This window comes from Eptesicus fuscus, chromosome 15 (genome assembly GCF_027574615.1).
Source record: "Eptesicus fuscus isolate TK198812 chromosome 15, DD_ASM_mEF_20220401, whole genome shotgun sequence".
In the NCBI taxonomy this organism is placed as follows: Eukaryota; Metazoa; Chordata; class Mammalia; order Chiroptera; family Vespertilionidae; genus Eptesicus; species Eptesicus fuscus.
Window position 1 is genome coordinate 20,934,090 of NC_072487.1, and position 24,881 is coordinate 20,958,970.

The 24,881-nt window shown below is 38.3% G+C and overlaps 1 protein-coding gene and 1 long non-coding RNA gene across 2 annotated transcripts in view; one reads left to right on the forward strand and one right to left on the reverse strand.

Moving 5' to 3' along the window:
• The window catches only part of BNC2 (basonuclin 2), a 421,518-nt gene that overhangs the window by 128,596 nt on the left and 268,041 nt on the right, over positions 1-24,881 (forward strand). Inside the window, exon 2 of the mRNA XM_028150712.2 lies at positions 3,907-4,107. Within this exon, the coding sequence (XP_028006513.1) occupies positions 3,907-4,107 (201 nt within the window). The remainder of the gene's footprint in view (positions 1-3,906; positions 4,108-24,881) is intronic.
• On the reverse strand, positions 143-5,077 carry LOC114232765 (uncharacterized). Its single transcript, XR_003618862.2, has 3 exons — positions 4,814-5,077; positions 4,084-4,296; positions 143-728 (listed from the first exon to the last, which is right to left on the reverse strand). It is a non-coding gene; the product is annotated as an uncharacterized LOC114232765 (long non-coding RNA).

A 24,881-nucleotide genomic window follows, 5' to 3' on the forward strand; every position in this document is an offset into this window, starting at 1 on the left:
CCACCTCAATACCCAAATAATGAAAAGATCAGTAACATTTTAAACAGTCAGTTGTGGGAATTCTTGCTTACAGAGCTAACAAGAAAGAACCCCACTCTCTTACTCTGCTGGTGGAATTGCATTGTGCCTCCCTATAGTCTTGTTATCCCACACACACTGAAATGCAAATTCTTTGCAACTAATTGGATCTCATTGAGGGTACATGCACAGTATGTAGCTATATGCAAAAATATTTTTAAAAAATTCTTTGTAATTACAACTTTTAATTATTATCCAAAATATCGGCATCTGTAGTATAGGTTTAGAATACATATGGCTAACGTTTTTTTACAGATTACTCAACATGCTCTATGAAATGCTTAGTAAGTATCAGCTCAAAAGTAAGCAGAAGATGTTTATTTGCAGCAATCAATAAGTTGGATTTTACTGAAGTTCTGTGAAAATACAGTTTAAATGTTAAACATCATAAACATCACAAATCACTTTCAAAATGTTATCTTTTTCTTCAGATCTCCAGTCTATTTTAACATTGTAAGCTGCATGGGAGTTTCTTACTCTGTGTATGAGTTTTGATGAGGTGGAGGTATTCCCACTCCCATATTGTCTTGACTATCATGGGTGCCATTTAGACCTAGTTGGTGTCCTTCTTAATTTCCATGGTCCATCTCTCACTATCAGTAAACGTGGGAAAGCCAACACATAGCTGTTAGTATTTGCAATTCTTTAACCTGAAATACATAAAATCAGGGCGAAAAAAAAGCACTTACTGTGGAAGTGATACCTGCCTCCACTGCCGCCACCCCCAATTTTAAATAACTTTAACACAAATGATTCCAGAGAGTTGTTTCATACTCTGCAGACTATAGAGCCAATGGACAAACTCAAAAATCATTTTTGTGCCTTGTAGGTATATTTTGTTGTTGTCTCTTATTGTAATAAAGCTTGTTGTCTTTGTAAACTAGTCTTACAGACTAGTTAAATTTTCCTTTAATCAAATCCATTTTGCAGTGCAGCATCCTATGATATAGATTTGTTGTGAAAAAAAAATATTTTGAACATTAGAAAGCTATCCCTGTAATTTTGAGGCTTGTGCCTTGACAGTAATATGCAGGTACTAGTTACATGGCAGACCTGTTTCATCTAGAGCAACCTCAGCCATTGATATCTGAAATAGCTCAGTTTGCCTGCGCGAGATAGCATTTTGTCAGAAGACTGCTGGCCGAGCAGACTAGATTTGGATGTATTAGCTAGTCAGCCTAATAACCCTGTACAGACTGTATTGATTTTTTAGGAGAGAGTTTATGAACTAAATAAACTTGGGGTTGGTGTCTTAATAAACTGCTTCTCTCAGTCTGTCACATTTAGTTACGGAGCTGTGCAGTTTAGGGGGAAAAAAGGCTAATTCTGTTACAGATTGTTCACAGCAGGGTCTCCAAATTAGCCCTTTGTTTTGTAATGCCACCTTGCTTGGGCTCGCTTTGAGCACATTTCTCAGTTTTGCCCTAATGAGTTGCAACACTGATAATGTGGCTGATGATCTTTCATTGATTTCACTATCACTTGCTTGTCTGGTAATTGATCCGTTGCTGAGCCTCTAGTTAATTATATCGGCTTTGACATGGCCCTGTCCACGGGGAATTTCAAGTCTTGCAGAATAACAGTTTTAATAAAAGAGTCTATTACTGCAGGTGCTTGCTGCTGCATGCCAGTTGATTTTTGTGTTGTTTTGTGTGTGTGTGTGTGTGAGAGAGAGAGGGGGGGGGAGGAGAGAAGTTGGGGGGAGGATAGCAGGAAAAGAAGAGGACTGCTGGACTGAAATGAAGAAGGGGTGGGGGCTGGAAGAAGAGGAAGAGGGAGTTAAGGGGAGAGGAAGGGAGGAGGGGGGACTAGAGAGAGCAAGAAGCAGGCGAGAGAGAACACGCAGGCAAAGCAATACAACAGCCTGAGAGGAGCGAGGAGGAAGCATGCTATTGACAGTGTCCTTAAGCCTCCCACAAATAACAGCCATTAGTGGGAAGGTCAGGAGCTGAGCAGGCAGCTTGACTGAGGCACTGAGTGCCACTTCAGAAATCAAGAGGCTAGCAAATTTTAGAGGGAGTTTAAGTGGGTAATAGCTAGCTGTAAAGGTACAGTCACTGTTGACAATTGACTCATAGGGTCTTTTCCTGCCCTCCCCCCTCAAGAATATTTTTATTGACCACAGGTGGACTTAATATATTTTAAGGCAACAATTCTTTGGGTTCTTGTTTGCTTCTTCTCAGATATTGAATTTGCTGCTTTTGAGACTTTTTTGTGCTTAATGGTGGTGAACCGGAGGGAAGTTTAACAGAAAAGCTTTCAGGAGATGTTGGTTCTAGAGGGGAAGGCACATTTGTGTCAACATAGTGTACGTTTTCTCATCTTTTCTCATTGTCCACTAATGACACAGAGCTGCCATTGAAGCTCTTTCTGTTTCTTTTGTTGTTTCAGAGAGTAAGGTTTATTGTTATTCTTCAGTTTAAGAAGGAGCAAGGAGAGTGGTACATTTGTCCTCGATATTTGTAGGTGGTTGAAGATTAATGTTCCTTACATTTTAAGTTTAGGAAGGATGGCTTTTTCCTGCTGACTACTTTTATGAGATGACATGAATTTAGCTTTCCATTTGGAAGTCACTGTTTATGTACAGTGCATTTTGCTCAGTTCTGCTTTTCCATAAATAGGGTACGATAAACACTATCTAATAAATAGATGTTTTCTTTTAAAAACTAGTTTAATTAAGAATATGACATGCTATCGGAGGTTATATTTCATCAGGCAGGAAAACGTTATAGAAATTTCCATAGAGATGTTGAATGAAAAATGGAATTTTATATTCATTACTTTTTGCCTGAAATGGGACAGGATTTTTTTTTTCTTCATCTTTTTCTTTTTTTTTTTTTTTTATGATTTGAAAGGATATTGTAGATGCTTCATCCAGGAACTTTCACAAAGGACTTTTCTCTACTTTTGAACTTTAAGAAAAGGTATACTTTTTTCCTTTGTCCTTCAATTTCTTATTACTTAACATCCAATTTAGTAATTAATGAATGACCCGAGGTACTGGACATTAAGTAGTATACATGTATGTGTTTTGCAAATGTTTGCTGTGCATCTTCCATGTTAAAAAACTGCTAAGTTTATTTATTTACTTCTTAGAGTGTAAAGTTATGTCCCTATGTATATTATTTCCTCTAGGAGTTTCTATGTGGTTATAAATAGCCCAGCACACTCCTGTATGACTTTTAGGAGTTAACATTTTGACAACAACGGAGCCAGTTTTACATTCTCTTACATCTGAATATTTTTCTTTCTTCCAGTATAACTAGAAAAAAAATAGTGTTTAAGCATAGCAGTTTACAAATGTTAAAGCAAAGGCTGATGCCAGATACTGCATGTTATACCTGAAAGCATTGTTGGGGGAAATTCCCTGGTCAGGGCCCCAGCCTCTCCTCACCCCGTGTACCGTCGGTCCGTGGCAGTGGTGCTGCTTGGAGAGGGCAGAGGTGTGTATCTATCCATGTGTCTGGAGAGGGGTTAGTGCAGGGTGTCATTTGGTGCCTGACAGTGGAACGGTGCAGTTGACTCTTAGCTCTGCTATCCAATGACATGCAGTGGCTGAGAGTTTGAAGCTGATGGTTGGGTCTCCAGTGCTGCCTGCACACCTGACAGGCAGCTGTTAAACTGAGCCAAGGCAAGCTCGGGGAGTCACAATCTATGCATAAATGATAGGGGTGTCTGTGCAGAAGGTGCGAAAGAAGCTCGGACCCCCTCCCTCCCCCAAGTCTCCCCCTTCCCAAATGAAATGCACAGTTCAGCCAGCTTCTTAACTACACTACACTCCTGCTACTGGCTGCCAAGAGGCTCAAAAAATCCACCTTCACTTTTCAGTCAGAAGAGGCAGAAGTGGATGTGAGAGAAAGAGAGACACAGAGAGACAGAGAGCCAAAGAGGGCAAGAGACTTGACTTTAAGAGACTCCTGTACTGACAACTCCATGCAGTTCGGAACCAGAACGACTGCGGCTGAACCCGGGTTCCTGGGGACATGGCAAAACGCTGATACTAACCTTTTATTCAGAATGTCCCAACAGGTAAGTTACTTCCTTTCTTTTTTTTAAAAAGAAATCTTGAATTGTTATGTGCACTTTTGTTTCTGCTGTTTTTCTTTCCTTAACGTTTACCAAAAAAGAAAAAAAAAAGGATCACTTCCTAGTTGGGCTCTATTTTGTCATAGCTGTTACTGGAATGGCAGGGTTACTTCATGGTTTCCCTAAGGGCTCCTTAAAAGAAAAAGGGGGAAAGGATACTGAAGTAAAAGAAAGCAAAGGCATTTGTTGCAAAGTTTCACAGCACAACCTGGGTCCAGAGAAGACCGTTTCTTTGTTTTGTGTTAAAAAAATTTTTTTCTAAAAGCCACCACCCAACAGATGTACCTTTCTATCTATACTAATCACTTCGTCCAAGTATCTGCTGTCTCAGAGGAGGTTCGCCAGCCCAACGGTGACAAAACGTGGGGTCCCCTCCGTACAGCCCAGCTGACTTGCTGGGGCTGGAGGCAGCTCGAACTCCGACCTGAGGACAGGAGGCTGTGCAGGAATCGCTGCCAGCGCCCAGGGTCGCTGGAGGAGGCGGCGGCATGCGTGGCGGGCTGTGCCGGCCGGTCCCAGCTCCTCTGCCCGCCGCCTGTGCCCGCCCGCCTCCGCTCGCTCCTGCGCTCCCCGCCGCCTCCGGCTCCGGCTCCGGCTCCGTGCGCCCGCCCGCCCGCTCGCCCGCCCGCCCGCCGGCCGGCGCACTCACACTCGGGAGCAGCCTCGGCGTCCTCCCCAGAGCCTCTCCTCGGTCCGGCCGAGCTGGCGGCGGCTGGGCGTGCTGGCTCTGCCGGGAAAGCCTAGGTGTTAGTGCGAGGCCAGCGGCTACTGATCATTAATCACCGAGCCGGCGGCTTGTACCATGCGCTCGGTGATACGCGCCCCGCGCGCTCGGCTCCTCTTGCACAATTGCTGGCTCTGCGGCTCCGAGGGGGAGCGAGGGTGAGAGGAAGCCCAGGGAAACAACCCAGAAACTTTCATCTTGGACGGGGCTCAAGCGAGGGAGGGAAGTTCCCTGGTGCCTCCCTCCTAGACACGTCTTGCTTTTCAAAAGCCTACACCAAACCCTTTACACAAAGCCAGAGTTAGTGTGATACGACCATCCACACGGCACGAGAAAGTGTCACTGACAAATACTTGGATTTTGAGCAGATGACGGTTAAGAAATTGATATTGTTGCACTCATTAAAAAAAAAAAAAAAAACCTGCTCTCTTTAAAAAGAAAAACCTGTTTTGTTTGTAAGAGTTCCTGAGAAGGAAATATTTCATTGAATTAATTTAGATTTTTTAAAAGTATTGATAATGAAGGAAAGAAAACAATTTGCTAGGCTATCAACTACCATAAGTTTAGAAATCCATCTGCAGAATACTGTGCACAGAGCCAGGGTTTTGTAGCATATAGCTAGCGAACAGTTTGATCACAGAATTCTAGAAAGGATAAATGCATTTGAATAAGGTGTATTTTGACATATCCTGTAGAGGGACCCTGATTACTGCTGATACGGTAAGCTGGGGTTTAAATGCAATCAACATAAACCCAATAAGCAACTCTGTGTGTGCGATTTCCCATTCTGGCAAGTTAGGTTCGTTTCCTCCCAGAGATGCTCCTTGTCATTGCAGTGTGCTTTGAGAGGTGTGCTTCCGAGGCACAGCCCTGCCTGGGTGCCTCTGTTTATGGTTGGAACACAATGTGTTTTCACTGACCTTAGGACCAAGTAACTGGTGCCACGCTTTAAAAATTAGATGTTACCTTCAGGGTTTTGAGTGAGTTAGTGGAGGTCAGGGTGTGTGTGTGTGTGTGTGTGTGTGTGTGTGTGTTGAAAGGGAAAATTGGTTTAGGTCTCCCTCTAGCTAGAAAAGAGTTAATAAAACCAGATAGAGATAATGATCAATTGATAAATGGCTATTGAACCACATAGATGGTGTTAGATTGCTTCTTTGGCACTAGCCCATTTTCAAGTAGATTTGAATCTAAAGAGACATTAAGTTGTGGAAAACATTTTAGCTTAAAAACACAAATAAAAGTAAATTATATAAATGATGGAACAGAATTAGGAAAATAATTTGAAATCTTTCAGAGAAACTCGTACACCTAAGCTATTATGACGTATTTGATCCAGCTATTTGATTTTGTGGATATTTTAAAGTCTATTTTGTGTGTGCATGTGTGTATGTATGTGTCACAGTGAGCTTCAGTGACTATATAAACAGTAGAAATATAGGGAAGTAATTTATGCAAAATTATGTTATATAAAACTATAATATTAATTATACTATATATTAAACAGTAGTACAATAAAGGGAGAAACTAACAATTTAAAAAGTGTGATTTAACTATATTTTGTTTCATTTTTTGGTTTTGATACAGTTAGCAACTCCCCCCTCTTTTTCTCTTCTGGTTACTATATGTTTACATCCTGTGCATTTTTGGAAAATGTGTAAGAGAGGGTAAGAATTTACATGTGTGTGTTTTTTCTTCTTCTTCAGGATGACATTTTAGTTTGTATAAATATTGTGTAAACTTAAATTCAACAATGTGTAAATCTAAAAAAATATGTGTTGTGCATGTTTACCATGTTTATTTTCCTTAACTGTAGTTCATCAGCAATGCTGATTTAGAGAGTGTGTGTGTGTATGTATGTGTGTGTGTGTGCAAGAAAGACACTTTTCTTAAACTGATATCTCTTGAAGCCAACAGTTTCAAAGGAATATTAGTTTCAATATAAAACATTAGCCAGCTTTTGTCTTACTACAAGTAAAAGTTTGTCCAGTTTAATCAAGTGTGCAAAATTCTGTATATCTTTTTGCTAACAGTAAAAAGATTTTTCTATTATGATTGTAATTTCTAAGAAAAAAAAACTGCTTTAGCTTTTGACATAAAATTTATTTGATATATTTTTATTTCAAAGTTTTCTGTAATAACATAAAAACTTTAAGATTTACCTGACCATTTCATTAAGTATTAGAGAAGACTAGTTGTTATCAAAACTGAGTTAAAGAGAATTCACCATCAGTATTATTTAACTGCAGCACAACTTGTAGTAGAAAAAGTCTCACTGAAATTTAATAATCTAGGTTTGTCTTTTACAGGTAACTTAGGAGGTAGAGATGTAAAAACCTTTGTCTTTCGTTTTGTATGAGTGAAGTTGAATTTGCTTATACATAAATCCTTCAGTCTGTCTAATTCTGGCAAAAAGATAGCACTATATGAAGCCAATTTAGATTTGGTGGAATTAAGGATGTTCTCCTAAAGTTCGAGATATAACAATTTGAGTGCATTTTTCTGCTTCTCCACATTTTTCTCCCATATTCCATTATGATTTTTTCAAAAGGGATAATTTTTTTTTTCCATACAGACAAATATTTGATAACCTTAAAGGGCATGACTCTTGACTTAGTAAAGGGAGTTCTTACTTGGCTTACTTTGATCAGTGACAGGCCGAGAATGACCAGAAACCCTTTACTCATCTTCTCTGTTAATCTCCTGGAGTCCAGAACGTTATTTTGCCGATTTTAACCTCATGAAGTTTTTGTTAAAAGCAGAAAATAAGGCCTGCTTTAGGAAGTGTTGTTTTTTGTTTTTAAATCAGGTTTTAAAAGGTGGTTTTTCTAAAATGTTTTGTATTTGAGAGACTAGCATATAAAATTCTTTGTAGGTACCTCAAGGGATGCAAATCTAATATATTTTGAAATCTTTTCAGAAATGAAACAGGTAAATGGCTATAGCCCACGTTTTACACGTTTACGTTACTGGAGGCATTTTCCTTTAATTATTGGTGAGGTATATTTAACCTTTGCAAATAAAATGTAGATTCCTTAATAAGGTCTCTTTTCAGACATGAGTGAAATACTAAGTTAGAATTATAAATGACTGTGTGCATCATTATGTAGTAATTTAGGATTCACCCAATGATGTAACACAATTAACAACCTAATTTCATTGTGAAGCTGTGTCTTATTAAAGAACACTGTCTGACATTCTCTTACAGTTGCTTTATTTAACTTCATGCAAATATTATTAATAGTGACATTTTTTCTATTGTGCACTAGATTCTCTCATTAGCATGATGTGTTAGTTATCACCAGAGAAATAATTTCCTAGATAGGTGAGGGGCAAACCAAGAAAGCTAAAAATTAAATCAACGATTTACATTAATGCCAGAGCATCTGCTCACCAGAGATATGACAGAGTAAAGCAAACTTTCTTACTAATATAAAATCTAGCACATTTCAGAGAAATGATAAATAAAATATATTGTAAGAAATATATAATGACATTCCTGTTCCTGGAATGAATTTTAAAGAATGCTTGATATGAAATTTTCTCCCAGCAGTTTCTTAGTTCTTTCTATTCATATAGGCAAACAGAGTTTCATTTTGTTGAAACTATAGTTTAAATTGGAAATGGTGGTTTTGTCTGACTTCTTACCTCTCTCCCCTAAATAATTTGAGTGTTTATTCACTAACAGCTTAAAAGGCACATGTATCATTGTCCCCCCAGAAGTCAGTTGCCTAATTGTATATTGTGGTTTGATAATTTTTTGTAGTTCATACAATATATTTTTATCCTAAACTCCATCCCACTCATGCAGACATCTCATTTAATATAGGATGTATATTCTTATTTAATCAGGGCCCCGAGTAAAGCAGCTGCTAGTTAATGGTCTTTGAAAATGACTTTCACTGCCAGGCATCATCCATCCCTAGGTTTCTGCACTTTTTCCTCCTCCCTTCTTACTCCCCTTCTTACAGTTGGTGTGTTTTAGTGATCATGTCTTACTAAAAAAGAAAAGGACTAAATTGACCAAACTTATGGTCGCGATGCTAAAATAAATATTTATATTATATTAGGAGGCATGTAATTTCAGCCTGTTGAATTACTAGGCTGCTCTCCTACCTCCTATTTATTTCCCCTCTCTAATTTGGGCAATGTTAGGTTTTATTTTGAAGTTTCAACTGTAGACATATATTCAAATATAATTCTTAACATACACTCTGATAATGTAACATGAAAATAGGAATATTTGGGTAATTGTTACAATACAAATTGTAGCATAGAGACAGGTGCTTGTGGAAGTCTGTGTATAGCATGCAGACTTCACTTAACAGTGAAGTCTAATTTGTAATGCATTGGGGAAGTAGCAATGGATCAGCAGTAGGTCATATAGGTGATATTTATATACATGTTAATGCAAGTAAAACATGCACAAACATATTCTCAGATGTGTATGAGGTATACCTTAAAACCTGTCCACAAATTTCAAGTTTATTTTCAACACGGTATGCTAAGGGAATTTGAACATAGTAGGTGATCATTTTGAAATTATTTTTCTCATCTTTCTGTCATCTGCAAACTGGTACGGTATGTCTGTATAATTTGTAAAGCCTTTTGCTAAGGTGAGTCAGGTAACCACAGTTGAAAAACAAATCCCTAAAGGTGCAGATATCTTATCTATAATTGCAGTTATTTTTTTAATAATTATATTTATGAGTGTAAGTTAACATTCACTGATAAATCCAATTATTCATGCATGCCTTTATGGAAATCTGATTAATGTAGTGACAGGACAGATTTGGGCTACCACAGCAGCACATCCTCCCACTCCTATGTCAGGGTTAAGAGCTGCGGCAAATCCTCCCTAACTAATTAGATGCTGAGTAAGGCATCTCTGAGAAGTTGGGGCAAAAGTGAATGGGTCACAGCCAACGCAGGATTGCAAGGACTCCAGTGATAGTGAAAGCATTCAAGTTTGCCAGGTCGTTGTGACACAGGGAGCTGATTCCAAAGGAACAGACCGTTACAGATAGTGAGCTGGCGTAATCCACTTCAATGAAAAACAGAATTTCTACTGCTGCTCCTTCCCACCTTATATGCACTACACACACTCACTTAAAGAAAGTTACATTGGGCCTCCGCCCTTACCAGTCTGCAAAGCTGTGGAGAGGATTTGCCTTATAAACATGAATAGCTAATGACTCTATAGCTGAAAAGAGGTCTTTTCTCAACTTGGGACTCTTGAGTAGAATGTATATAGCAAAAGGAATGACAGAAGAAACTGGAATTTGCTTTTAGCCTGTGCCCATAATTTGAATCATAGTGTTTGAATTGACCTAGGAATTAACTCATTACCCTTCCCCCCCTGCCGCACATACCCCCCCAGAATATTGTCAGGGAACTTTGTGGTGGTAGGGAGAAAAGAGTGAATCATGGGATGACTTTCTCAGTGAGAGACATTTTCTCTGAAATCCTTTGCTTGTTATTGTCCAAAGAACATGGAATATAATGGTTCCAAGATTTCCTTTCTCGTGAGCTTTGGAGCCTGGTTTGTTATATGTGTGGGATGAATTCTTCACCACGTGAAAACCCTCTCCTATATTTCATGGTATGTTTTTGCCACTACATAACCACCCTTCTCTAAGCCCTGGCCAGAAGATTGTGTGAGGATTGTAGAAAATGATTGATGTCACCCCTGTCTGCCAAAGCTGATGCCATTTTTATTTCCCGAAAAGCAGCTGGCTTCCACATTTTGCTTGGTGATCCTCATCTACTGAAGGACCGGGAAAGGAGGAGAGGAGGAGTTCAAAGGCCCTTTCAGGGAACTTTGACATCTATTTTTAAGCATTAGAGAAATAAAGGAAAGGAGCCATAATTCAGGATTAACACACTATCTCCTGGCACATAAGCAAAGCATTGTGTAAAAGAGGGAATCTTTTTTTCCTGTAAGATAAACTAGTAAACAGGTGAGAAAAATAACATGAAAAAACATTCTGAGCAACACAAGCTCTTATTATGTGCCTATGGCATTCCCAAAATGATACCTGGGGCTGTGATATACAAGGTGCCCACATCTCACTGAGCATGACCTGTGCTGTCTTCTCCTTTCCCAGGTTTAAAAGAAAGTTTAGAGAATAGGAAAAATAACAGTATTGATTCTTTTCTAATTTGTACATTCCTTGTAGGAAGTCTAGCAAATTTCATGGTATACATTAAACCCTAAGGTGAAAAATTTATGACTGGAGTTCATTTGGGGGAGAACAGTGTGCAATGCCCTTCTGTTTAAACACTCTGTGAAGCATTTCACGCCGCGGAGTCAGAGATCAGGAGAAGAGAGGGAGCCCTGTATCATTTCTTCATTCACAGAGCCTTCCTTAATGGAAATGCTTGTGGAAAAACAATGCATTACTCAAGCCAGCTAGCTTAGAAATCAAATTCTCAGCTTATTAATCATCATTCCAATTAACAAAAAAAGAATTGATCCTTTAACAACAAAATAATATCCTTTTGTTTTTCTTTAATTAGCCCATCGGTTTTTCATTTCTCTCTGTTAAGAAAAATGAAAATAATCTTGAACAGTAGGAAGTTACTCATTGAAACATTGATTCTCTTGAGCATATCTGACATCTTATTTACTCAACAGTTTTGGACTCTAGTATTATTTTGCTACTGTCTTAAGATTTGTGTGTTGTTGAGGGGGGAGATATGATTTAAATCTCACTTCTATTTGGTTGGCAGCAATTTACTTAATGACTGAAATACGTGGTTAGTCTGTTCTTCCTTCCTTTTCCTGTTCCCATAGACCTGATCTCTTTCTTTCTTTCTTCTCCATTCAGCTCACCTCTCTTTTTCTGAATTTCTCCTTACTTTCCCTGGCTCTTTTTGCCCTAACATAAAGGAATTGAAAGGCACCTGAAATGTAAGAGTTATTGAATAAGGCATCTTTTTGCCAGTCTGTCATTTGGCAGAGTTATGGGAAAGAGGTGCCACCCTCTGATGTGGTCCTCCGTGTGTAACTGCTGACAGGAGGACGGTCCCGAGTTTGCTGTGTGAGGGTTCTTTAAGTCGGGGCGTGATAAAAACGTGTAACCAGGGGCCCAGGCTTATCATTCAGAGGCGCTGAAAGGCAGCTCAATTTGATCCTTCGCCTGAGTCAGAAAGTACTTAACTGAAAAGAGATTTTGCTTTTCTATTTCTCTCCTCTCTCTCTTTTTTAAAGTGATTCTTGGATTTATCATTTTGTGCAGTTAAACTTCCATCTATACAAGAGAGAACATTTCCTTAGAAGAAGAGAATCGTGTAAAGTTTTCCTTCAATAGGTTGAAGGTATGAGTGTTTGAGACAAGCTGCAGTTATTTAATGAGTTGACTGAAACATGTAAAAAAGGAATCGAAATGATGGCAGGGCGAATATTAATGGGTGGCATTATGAAATTGAAATTTAAAACATGCGGTATACATAACACAATGCATGTTCACTACTATTTTGTATTTAATAAATTTTAACTCATTGTCTCACACAGCAGAGAGATTGTTAAAGTTGACAAGATTAAAAATGTCATGCTATATGGGAAAGACATAGCTTTCAGTATTGTACCTGCTGTGCTTTTGTGTGACTGTCATGAATTTTTCAACTTTATTAAGGTGTCTTTTAGTGGCTATTTGTTCTCTAGACAGTTCTCTAGGACTCATATTTGATCAGAGTGCCTGAACTGGGTAGGGGGTTTGGAAATAAAAATTTCAGGATAATGAATATTTTACATGCCAAAAATAATTACTTTCAGTTGGCTTACTATAATAGCAAAACTAATATTAAAATGAGAACCTTCATTGGCGGGTTTTAAGAATTTCTTTTCCTCCATTCCATTTTAAGCAAGAGAGATTTCACTGACTTAAATCATTAGGATGGCTATTTGGGGCACCTAATCAGGCATAAGTAAAGAAAGCTGCCCACCACTGTGCCCTCTGCCAGTGCCAGAGAGCAGTGGACGTGGTGGGAGGCCATGGACAAGAGACGGGAGAATAATTACACACTGAACATATTCACGAAAGTGTCCCTTTAGTGAGAATGCAAACATTCTCTTTGCTAATCTCATCTCAGAACCTAACTCCAGAGTCAGCTAGGTTATCTGCTGCTTTATCTAATACCACTTTTCTTTTATTCTTTCTTTTTTTAGGTATAAGTGTTATTACTAGAGTACCAGAAAGAACCCAAAACAGAGCCCGGCTCTAGACTTTGTGGAAAGACTTCCTCTCTTGCTGTGGAAAATAGTAAAACTCCTATATTGTCATGTGGTACCCTTATATGTGGAGCACAGACATGCAGGAGGTCTACACATGTCCCTTGGTTGGTTGTGGGAATTAAGTGATTTATTTCTAGGTTTGTTGAGCAATTGTTAATGACTGCCTCAAATGCAGTGAGTGTGTGGATTGGCTCACCCTACAAAGAAATTCTGTATTTTAGGAATCTCATTTGAATGATTCCTTCTACTTTGTAACAGATTTCTTCCTCTTGGAGCATAGCTTTTTGGTGAAGCTCAGTGTCATTCATTGGGAAATAGCGAGGTTGATTCTTAGGTTGTGAATTATTGTCATTTTTCAACCAGTGAGAAACTATACTTCTTTTCAAATAAGTTAAAAACGAAGCCAGGGGAGAGGTACCTTTGACTCAAACTTCAAATGTCTCATCATTTCCCTTCCCAGCTATTTTTTGTTGCTGTTGTTTTGTTTTCTAGGACAACTTTGGAACTCAGTTATGGGGCTGAATAAATCTTACAATATATTACCAACCCTGTAATCTCCTAAACAGAGTTTATTGTGGAAAAGAATGTTTTCAGTTTTACTTTATTTTTGACATTTATTTTAAATTAAGGAGGAAGGATAGAAAAAGAAGTCCAACATCTGGGAGAGCTTGTTTCAGTAGCCAGACTGGAAGCCCAAACCCTGGCTTCATCCAGGTGAGATGTGTTATGGGAATAAAGGCCTTAGGCGTTTAATGAACCCCGCCTGCCTGCCAGCTTGGTTTTTCATACACCATTGTTGTTCAAATAAGAAAAAGAGTGTTCACAACCTGTGGTGAGATTAGAGTAATGAAAATGAAGTGTTAATCTGTTGATAGCAAGCCCATCTCATATCCTGCATCCTGGGCCACATTCATGCGTATATAATATATTCCAGGTTTTCTCATGACCAGAGAAGCTTGGATGTTCATTATATTAAAAACACCCTTTTGATAAAAAGTGATGTTAGTTATTTTAACTTGTACAAATAGTTATTTTAAGTGATTCCTTAATAAATGGACTGCTGCCTGCCTTTTGAATATTCTGATAACCCGTTTTTCCATATGTGCCAGTATTCCTTTTACTTATGGTCTCATTTTATTTTTTACAAATGCAGAGTGCTGAACTGAGCCTTAACGTAAGCCTAGTTTCTAGAAATTGGTGATTAATAGAAATAAGGAAGGAGTTAAGTGAGCCCAGTTCTTTAATCCCCAAAGAACATAGGTTAAATATTATTAAGCATTCATTACCTCACTCTTTATTTTTTCCTCTTAAAACTATAAAGTGCAAATAAACATAACAACTCAGGAGTCTTATAGAACTACTTTCTAACCAGCTGCCATGATGTGAACCTGATCAGACCAGCTTAAAGCTTTGGTCATCTTGGGTGGGAATTAATTGTGAGTGTGTGGCTTCTTTTTTATTCCCCATACAATTCCCTTTCTAAAATATTACAATAGATAGATCAACATGAGTATAATGAATTACACCTTTGCAAGAATTCATGTCTAACTTTTTTTTTTACCATTTTACTCATTAATTATTTGAGGTCCCATTTTTTTTTCTAAAGGTACACAGTTAAAGAAGAAAGAGATTAAGTTTAGTCTTAGATTGTACCAGGTTGTTTTAAAGAAAGTAATTTCAACATGCTATCCCTAAGGATAATCTCTTCAGGGGAACACCTTAGAGATGGAAGTATAAAAGGGGTGGGAGAGGTAAATTAATAATTGAGTTCCAGGTGTCTGCTTCTGATTGCTCAAATTTCAAACAGAATGGATATTAAGGAAAAATGCTTCCCATAAGGAATGTATCACATATCATCATTCAGATATCAGGCCCTGGACTGTATTTATGGAGCACATACTTATGGCATTTTCTCCTTTCCTATTCAACTGGGAGTCACGGAATGAAGCATGATCATAATGATTTTTTGAACTGTTACTTAAAGTTGTTCAAGTTTTTTAAGAATCAAGAGAATTTGGGGATTAAAGTCCGATTTTGAAGTAAATTTGGCATATGTTCAAGGGTTTCTTTCTTAAGGTAGAAATGGGAGAAAAATGCTTCTCTCTTAGGAAGGAAACACCTAATTAAAAAATAATCTTTCAAGAGTCTGGGCCAATGATGAAACATAATTTCAAAACACTGTACTAAAGTTGATTTAAATTTTACTCTTTTTAATAAGTTGGAATATGTCTGATCATAGCTTATTTAGCGCACTTCTATACTGCATAGTACATCCGAGATTGCCTGTTAATATACTTGGATGAAGCAGAAAAGGTCCTTTCTTTCCTGTGCTAAAATAGGGTGCTTTTAATTTGTTTATAAAATCCGCTAATAGGTAGAAATACTGTGTTGTTGCGGTTGATTAGAAATAGTGAAATTTAAAAGATTTTTCCCCCTTGCATTTGCTTTCAGTTAAGAAAAAAAGCAAGTAGTGCAGGGTGACTTTGTCATAGACATCTGCTTTTAGGTAATAATCATTTTTAAGGAAATATGCCATGACTTTTGGGGTCATTTGAACCTGCAATAATGTCTATTTAATATAAGTATAAATGTCAGATTGTGGTGTACATGTGGAGCCAGTAAAGATGAGTATTTGCTCTGATAATATTCATGCATCCTCAATGTTGACTTTTAAAATTTACCTTGAAGATGTATTCTATTTTCATATTAGGGTCAGTTTTCACTTAAGTACATGATCTTTCTAGAAGGAAAGTGCAGAAGTGTTAACATGTGAACGAACAAGTGTAGATCTGGGTAACAGTTTGACATGAGCATCTTTTCTGGGCTGCAGAGTAGAATGTGGTTGATTTAAACCCAGTGCAAATGTTGGTTGAACCACTGTGTAAGACCAGGTCATCAGTCCTGGATTTGCTCTTTAAACATTTTTAATTATGAAAATTTGCACATATCTTTTATTGAACAACTATAATTTTAAATAAAATGGCTACCCCCTGCCTTACAGTGTGTAAGCCCAGGAAATAAGTACTTTTAAATCTCTGTTCTTTGATATCTCCTCTTTTTCTTCCACAAACTGCAAACTCTCTGTGGAGTAAGTGGTATGACATTTTAAAGATTAGGAGTTGCCTAAAAGGGCCATGTGGAGGGTAAGGTAAGTTAAAGGAGTGGAATTTAGCCTGGTGGGGACTGTGGTGGACCAGAACTCTTGTGTCAACCACAGTGAGGTAGCAGCTCCTTAGCTCCAGCCAATTGTTGGCAGGTGGGAATGCAGGCCCAGTGTTGGGAGAGCCTCCTTTTCTTTTCTAAATGGGAAGCCAGAAATCCAGATTTTTATGTGAAATCTCCTGATTTTTTAATCTTGGCAACCTTTTCAAATATTTCTTAAAGTGTGTGGTCCAAACAAAACTCATCTGCAGGCTTTATTCAGCCTACTGGCTGCCAGATAGAAACCTCTGTTTTAGATAATATTTTAATGGATGAAGATAATAGTTTCATTGCATGTGATCATTCATCTTGGGAATTCCCCACTGGGATGAACCAAATTCTTCCTTTTTTTCTACACAATTAAAAACAAAGTTTAGTAAATATATTTCTGGTGCTGATAGTTTTGATGTATAGCTTTTCTTCTTATGATCCACATATAAAGGAAAATAAAATGTGAGCAAAACAAAAAATGGTCAAAGGATTTTAATAAAAGGTTAGAAAAGTAAGAATTTTAGAATTATAGGGGAAGAAAGGGAGATTTCTAAATTCTGAAAATAATCCCATGATTTATGTCAGTCATTGATGTAGATGAAAAGCTGTATTCAACTATGAAAAATTTTTCATCGCACCTTTAAGCAGTGGATTTTTGTCTCTGAATCTTTGTGGGATTGCTATAATTTACCAGGCAGTTGATTATGATGTCATGAGGAGGAGATGGACCACAAGAGGAAAACTTCCCCATGCTAATTTGTGCAAGGCTAATATTTTATACAAGCTTCAAGAAAACATCATTTACATTGAGTAAGATGAGATTTTCCTTGTTTATCTAACTTTTTTGAAGGGGTTCTTTAAGAGAAATAATCTATTTATAATTGAAATTCTCTAGGCAAATCAGATATCAACATTTTCAACAGAACAGGTAATTAATTGTTTGAATTTCAAATTGAAGGTCACCCTGTTATTGATTTTTGTGGGAACAGGAAACAACATCTTGTTAAAATGATCTGCAAATGAGGTCTAGGTGTGCTTAGGTTCTGTCCAGGGTCTTGAGCAGCATCACTGGATAGGATCAGACACCAATCAGAAGGGAGTCATCTCTCATGTAAACATAGCAAGCTGTTGGTTTGCTTCCAGAACTGCAGAGAAGAGTTGAACTGGAGAAAAGATCAGAGATTAACAGTTTGTTTTATAGTAAATCAGGTGACTGGTACAGCTTGTTACGAAGCATCTGTAAGTTTGTCAGAATGACATTGGTATGCCATGTTCTAGAAGTTCAGCGTCAACGTAGCTATGACTCTCCACTTTCAGAAACCTTTCAACTGGGACTTAGATAAACTATGTTTGATACAGGGGAGGGATGCACTCAAATCAAGAAGGTGGTGAAGAATGGAGGATAAAAGAATGTACTTTTTAGGTGCTGTTAATTTTTATAAAGTAACATTTATGCCTTGTATTTGATGCATAGTTTTATTGTTCCATGTGCCAGGCTATTTAAAAGCAGTCATTTCTCTCTATGTTGTGTTTATACTTAAAAAAAAAAAAGGTCTAATGTGAAGGTAATATGAACTAAGTGGGTGGCGAACATTATGCCTTTCTAAACCAGAATAAGTATTTTAATTTTAGCTGTGCTAAACAAGTTGGAAACTTAATGCAGCTTCTTCTTATGGTTCAAAGTAAAATTCTTGAAAAGGGCAAGCCTTCCATTCTAAATACCCTGGAGCTGTTAATGCAGTTATTTCCAGGTTGACATAGTTTTGTGTAGGCATGACAGTGGCACCCACCATCTACATTAAGCCCTAACATTCCACAGAACCATTTCAAGTTTATTATGAGCTTCAAAGCCTGCTCAACCCTAAGAGAATATCAAGTTTAAGCATGTCACTTTGCCATAGTCACAGTTAACTTCCTTAAATTAAAAAAACCCACCTTTCTAGAATCAAAAAGGCTGATTTACTACACGTGTGATCCTTGAAAAGATTTCTCAGTTCAGCACAGATTCATTTTTTCTGAACCAATGTTGCTGCCCTCTTGAATTCTGTGGATTCATCCTGTTAGCAGCGTTTGGGAACTACCCCAAATAAAGCAGGAGTCAAGCTCTGAGATGATGGCAACATTCTTATTCAGCCTTTATTCCTAGAGTTTAAGACATCGATCCCGTTTTACCATTGCCCAGTTGGCTATTCATTGCAGCACTTACCGATGCTGCTACAGGGGGAAAAAGATGCCATTGCTGTTCCAATCCTTGGGTGTCTCTACAACATGCAAGGTGAGAGCTCTAAGAATGTGGTCTGTTTACAAGTAGCCTGATCTCATGGTACACTGCTTCTCTTTTTATGGAAGGGAATCCCTCATTTCCTGAATGTGAAATGCCTACCCTTGTGGAGGATCCTGCTCTTGACTTCCTACCTCAGTTAATAAACCATCCCTGTCCATACCTTGCATCTCAGAGATGGAACTTGACGGACTAGTCAGCATTGCAAAGGTCACCCTAGAGCTATTGGCAGAACACACTGCCCTTTGTTGTTCAGTGATGATAATGCTACCGGAGCAGTTAACTGGATGTATTACAGTGAGTTACTTTTCCAGAATACCCAATTATCTATTTATTTCTTCTAAACACCTGATAGAATGCCCATTCACAAGCTGTCTCGCGGTATTTTCCAACAGGATCTTAATGATACTTGAAATATCAGTGCTTTGGCCATAGGAGGGAATGATATACAGACTGTGTGTCCATCCTATTGTTTAGCTTCAGGGAGAATACTTCTAAGTTGCACTCATGTTTTAGAGTTTTCATATTGTCTGGAACATAATATTCCAATACAATTGAAAATCCAGCGTGTTCCAAAATCTTTCCTTATGGTAGGTACACTTTTTCTTCTGTTAGTGTAACAATACTTAAAATCATGTTCTGAATTGACTTTTTTTTACAGGGAAAATGCCTTATAAAACTTCATTTCCTTTCATGTTTCCCGCCCACAAATTTAAATGTGGGAATAGCTTTTGGGTTTCATGTTTTAACTTTAAACTTAGTGCAAAACTGGGCTTCACCATATTTTTATATATTCAAATCTGCTTACTGAAATATTAAATGATATTCAAATTACATAGGAATAATTAATAAACAATCAAGCTAATTATTAGAGGCAGGGCAGTTAAATGGTTTACATTTTTCATGCTTACATTGATTTTTGTGGCACCAGTGTAATCTTGATATAATTTCTGGTACACAAGTAGCATCTTTGCCTTAGCGCTCATTTAAATAAAATAGAGATCCAAAGTACTAAGGTGCTAGTGACTTTTACTAATTATTTTCATTTACGCATGCACTTTGGACTACCTTACTTTCCCCACAGTGTGATGTGCCACATATTCTTCCCGCCCCAAATTCTGTTTGGTCCTAATCAGATTGGTTAAGCAACTTCGGCATTTAAAGTGACTTCCTCTTTGGTTTCAAAATGAATAAGTGAAGACTCAGAGAAATCCCTTTACCTTTTAGTATCTTTGAATAGAGCAGATTTTGTCCTGCCTTCCTTTCATGCATTCATTCAATTGTTTCTTCCTGAGCTAGATAAGCACATCTAAAGTAGAATAAATTCCCTCTCCAAAATAATGGGATAAATCAGTGTTCAAATAAATGTTGTTGCAGTAATTCAATAACCAAAGGAACTATACAGCATGATTTAAAATAGAATGGTTAGCATTAAGTTCAGAGAGTGAACAGTATTTGAAAACAAAGTATAGTGACACAGTTTTATGTTATGGGCTCTTCATGATCTAAACATTTATTGAAAGGACTTTTTTTTTTTTTAACCCAGAGGTATGTTTATCTTAGAATAATAATCATTTCATGCTGTTCATATTTTTTTTTTCTAGTTGACCCATTCTCCAGACCTTTAAAAAACTTTAAATTTAAAGTGGATGTAAATTCCATTTTAATTAGACCAGTGCAATCTAATACTGCAACTAGCCAGGAATGGAAGAAACATACTGGAAGTTAATACAATCCAAACCAACCATAGCCAGATAATTCCCCTGATCTTTGTAACAACCCCCTTACCCACCTCTACAATTAAATGACCCTGTTGTTCTGGAGTTCCAATAAGACATTTAAGGTTCATTTTAAAAAATGATCATCCTTTACAGGATTCTTTGCTCTTGCATTTCTCTTTCTTTCCCTTGCCACACAGCTGTCACTGGTAGAAGAGAAAGATTGGGGGGAGGGGAGGAGGAGGAAGCCCTGTTCAAATCGTGTCACGTAGCACTAATTCATCTGCTCTCATTAGAGGGAGCGAGGGACAGCAGTGATGGCCAAGAGCTGCACTCCACACATGACACGCGAACAGTTTGGGGAATAGAAAATTGCTTTCTCAGGAAGCCCAGCCAATTAAGGACTTGACCATATTGAATGTCAAGTGTTAATTTAGGTTTTTCTTCATTTTCCCAGTAGTAATGCGGGTCCTGTGATGAGCAAATACATGTCAAGTAAAAGTTGATTGCATGAAGGACCCGGGTATTATATGTCACTGACAAGTCACAAATGTACTGAAGTCTTTTAACCCCTTAGGTGAGTGTGGTCGGGGAGGAGGAGGGGAGAATGGGATTAATGGTACCATAATGATAAGAATAGATAGTTCAAGTCGGGAAGCTTGGATGGGACAGACAGCAGTGGTAATTCATGCAAAAACCTGGGGTAGGACACATCCTACTCTCAGGGCTTACAGGTCCTTGAAATGCACACAATAGGATTCTTTCCCATTGCAAACATACTGCCCAGAATATATATGCTAAGATTTTATGAAACAGGAAAGGAGTGTACTCCGTGGTCTTGACCTAGGAACTTCCTTATTAATTATCTCCTTTGAAAGAAATAAAACATTTATTAAAAATTATACTATTTTGGACATTGTTAACTCTTAGCTCAATGCAGTTGCAATATTTCTGCCTATTTACTTGAGTTTCCAATCACATATTCATTTAAAAAGTGATTCTGTAATACTGTTATAGAAAGGTGCAAAAGAGTGGAAAGAGCGTTTGTCCTCCGTCAGGAGTTTCTCGGTGAGGCAGTGTTCAGTCTTTAGAAACCGGTGGAAGGTCCATCGCTGTCTGTCCTTTCATTCTGTCCCCAGTTGTAGAAAGGAAGAGATGTAAGCTTCACGGAGAGAGGGAACTTTGCCTTTTTAAAAACTAGATGTTGAACATTGCCCATCATGTATAGCATCTCATTTCCATTCATCAGCATTCATTTACATATGCGTGTCTCCAAAATAAGAGAATGTCTGTTTGTGTTGCAGTTGTACTGGTAGCAAATAAAAATACTGGACTGCTGTGCAGGTTCAACAGTCAAGTGAAACCTAGAACAGTTACAGTCTGGCTGTTTTTTAATTCTTCATCCAGTATGGAGAATGCCTTCTCCCCTTCATGTCCTTGAAGATGTGATCTTAATTCAGACAGTTCCTTGAAACTTAATCTCTTCCATTTATTCCACAAATTTAACACACTTAGCATTTGTTGACAATTCTTGCACCTTGACACTTAAATCTGATAATGCTTTAATTTTTGGCAGTAAAAATATAGTCTTCTCTCCCTCAGGTTGGAATCTGTGCTGTCATTCTATCGCAAGTTAGCTAAATTTACATTTAGGAACAATTAGGAAACAACGCCAAAACTTGGTGTTTAATAAAATAGGTTTTTCTTAAAGGAACATTAGGCTCCTGAATGCAGGGATGTAATATTGGTTCTTCAACATTTCCCGTCCCTGTCTCAGAGCGAACCAAATAAAATAAGCCTAGCCCTCCCTTCCCTTCCTATTTTGATAAGCTCTGTTGTTGGAGCTCCAGTGGCATTGCACGAATGCTGTTTAATTACAATCCAACTGTCAGCAGCTTCTCTTCCGCTGGGTGTGCTGAGAGACTTAAGTAAGTTTCCGTAAAGTAAATTCCGATGATGGCAGCTCACTTGCTGATTCAAGTTATTCCTTCTCTTCTGTGTCACTTTTGACGGATGGTACCTAATGCAATCAACCACAGGCCAAGAAAGCCTTTCCTTTGGTTGTGTTAGTAACTGGACCAGGAGTCCCCCTCCTCCCTAGATCTCTCCACCAGAGGCTCACCCCTTCCTGCCACCCCCACCTGTACTTCAGCCCAAATAGGAAAGGAAAGAGAACCGCAGTCCAAGCCTAGGACAGGCTTTTCCTAAATCTCCATTTCCCTGCGGTGAAGCCGAAGCTGCCTCCCTTTGCGTGCGTTTTTGATAAATTTAAGAAGTCAAATCGCTGACACAGATAGATAATCCGAGTGTATAGGGTGAAGAGTTATAAATTAACACATTATTCCCTCTTAATGTGAAATACTTGAGAATGCATTTTCTCAGTCCCCTGACATCCACCCAGTGAGGGCTCACATTGTACTTTTCAAGTGGCATTGATTTGTTAAAGCGCTGAATTAGCATCTCCGGCCAGCTGCTTGATCCACTGTTGTGTCTCGGGCTCCAATTCCTCCTCTCTCTCTCAGCCATCTCCTTTCCCCCTTCAGTCTCCCCTTTCTTTTCTCTCCCTTTCCCTGGACTTTCCATTTCGCTCCTCCCCATCTCATTCTTTTTCTCTTTCTCTCTCATCCCTTCTTTTCCTGTAGCTTGCTTTTCTTCCAGTCTGTTCTCATCTCACCCCATCTCTTTCCTTTTACTCCCTTCTCTCTTTTACCCACACATCTTTCCTTTCACATCTCCTTGCCTCTGAGGCTTGCCCTCACTCAGAGTTAGTCTGTTAACTGCCTGTGTGTGGGATGGTAGAAGCTGATTTAGCCAATCCCATTACTCCAAGTGGACTCTTGTTGGGAAGAATACTAAATTAACATAAGCATGTCTGTGCTCCTAGTAATAGAAGTTGGTGAGAAAAGTCTCACCTATTTTGCTTTCTAGAGATTAAAAGGTAAACTGACAAAACTTTTGAACTTGTAATTTCAGGTGTCATTTAACGCAATAAAATTTTCTCTTGGTTAAAAGAAGAAAATCAGCTATGATTTTTCACAAACTTGATCATTTCACATGGACCCACCAAAACCAGTTAATATTTCTGCAAAACTCTTGGATGTTTGCAGTTTTTTGCATTTCAGTGGCTTATCCATCTGACTTTCTTTTCCAGCAGGTTCTAGATTGTTCTGATTCCACTTATTTGTAATGGCACCATTTCATATAAAATATGATTTCCTCATGATGATGCATCACTGTACCACGACACTGAGTAGGTTATAAAATTGGTTGACAATTTTTTTTAGAATTTGTCAAGTAAAAGTTGATTGCACTAAGTGTTAGAAATAAGGCGAGCCCCCAAATTAAGGGGTCCTGGTAGAACACAAAACATACTTGGGAGCCAGGCAGCAAGGCAAATATCTTTACTTCTACGTAGAAGGGTGCACACACATAGGGTCTGGAAGCACACGCGCACACCAAGCAGGTGGTCTGCTCGGCTTTATAATCCCTGACACACGTGACCTGTCCCTCACTCTTGATTGGAGCTCAGGTGCACAGTCTTTTGTGATTGGCTAATTCAAAGGGAGGGGCTCACCTTTGCCGTTTCAAGATGGCAGCGCCTAGGGGAGCTGCAAGCCATGCAGCCAACATGGCGGTTGTCAAGTCACGCAGTCCAAAATGGCGGCTCTCTCAATGCTCTTTGACAGAAAAGATGACTTATTTATTCTCACATGAGGACCCGGGTATTATATGTCACTGACAAGCCACACAGGTACTGAAATCTTTTAACCCCTAGGTGAGGGTGTGTCTCCAAGTTCCAGAGGCCTGCCCAGGAGATGCATCACACACCAGGGGTTAACATGGGGCATGTGCAAGCACACAGACCTGCACTCTTTCTTTGAATTGTGGTCCAAGATACGTTGGAATCACTGTCATGATTAATTTGATATGAACAAAAAAAGCATATCAGCCTGGATTTAAATAGAAATTATCCTCTGTAATATTAGTTTCATGGCTTCACGTGCTGCTGTTTTCAATTTTACTAAGTTTTCCTCTAGTAACATCAGAATTGAAATTTGAATATACATTGATAATAAACCAAGTCACTTGAAAAAATCCAATGTTTTCATTGCTATGTCTTATATAAATTAAGATGACAGTTTGATTTCAGCATTTACATTTTGAAATGGAAATATTTTCATAGATTTTGATAATCTTTGCTTCTCTGTTGAGTTGATTTCCCAGCTCTTGCCCCAAAAGTCAAATATAATTCCTTTTTAAAAAACAAAACAAAATTAATTGGCTGTCCTCCTGTCTAGAATTAGCATGGTTTGGCTAAGGTGAATGGGGTTCAAATGACTTTCAAAGCATGATAAAGTCTGTTTAAAGGAAAGAAAATAAAGGCTTTTCATAGGGCTTAAGACTAATTCCAGCTACTAAGGAGACAAAAATTACGCTCAAGTGGACAGTTTGGTTTTATTTTATGTGTCTGCCATCTTGCTTGGAGATCATAATTTTGTATTTTTGGTTAATCTCTTTGATGAAATAAGGTGTTCATTTGTTACTGAGAGGGGGACATGGCTTCACTCA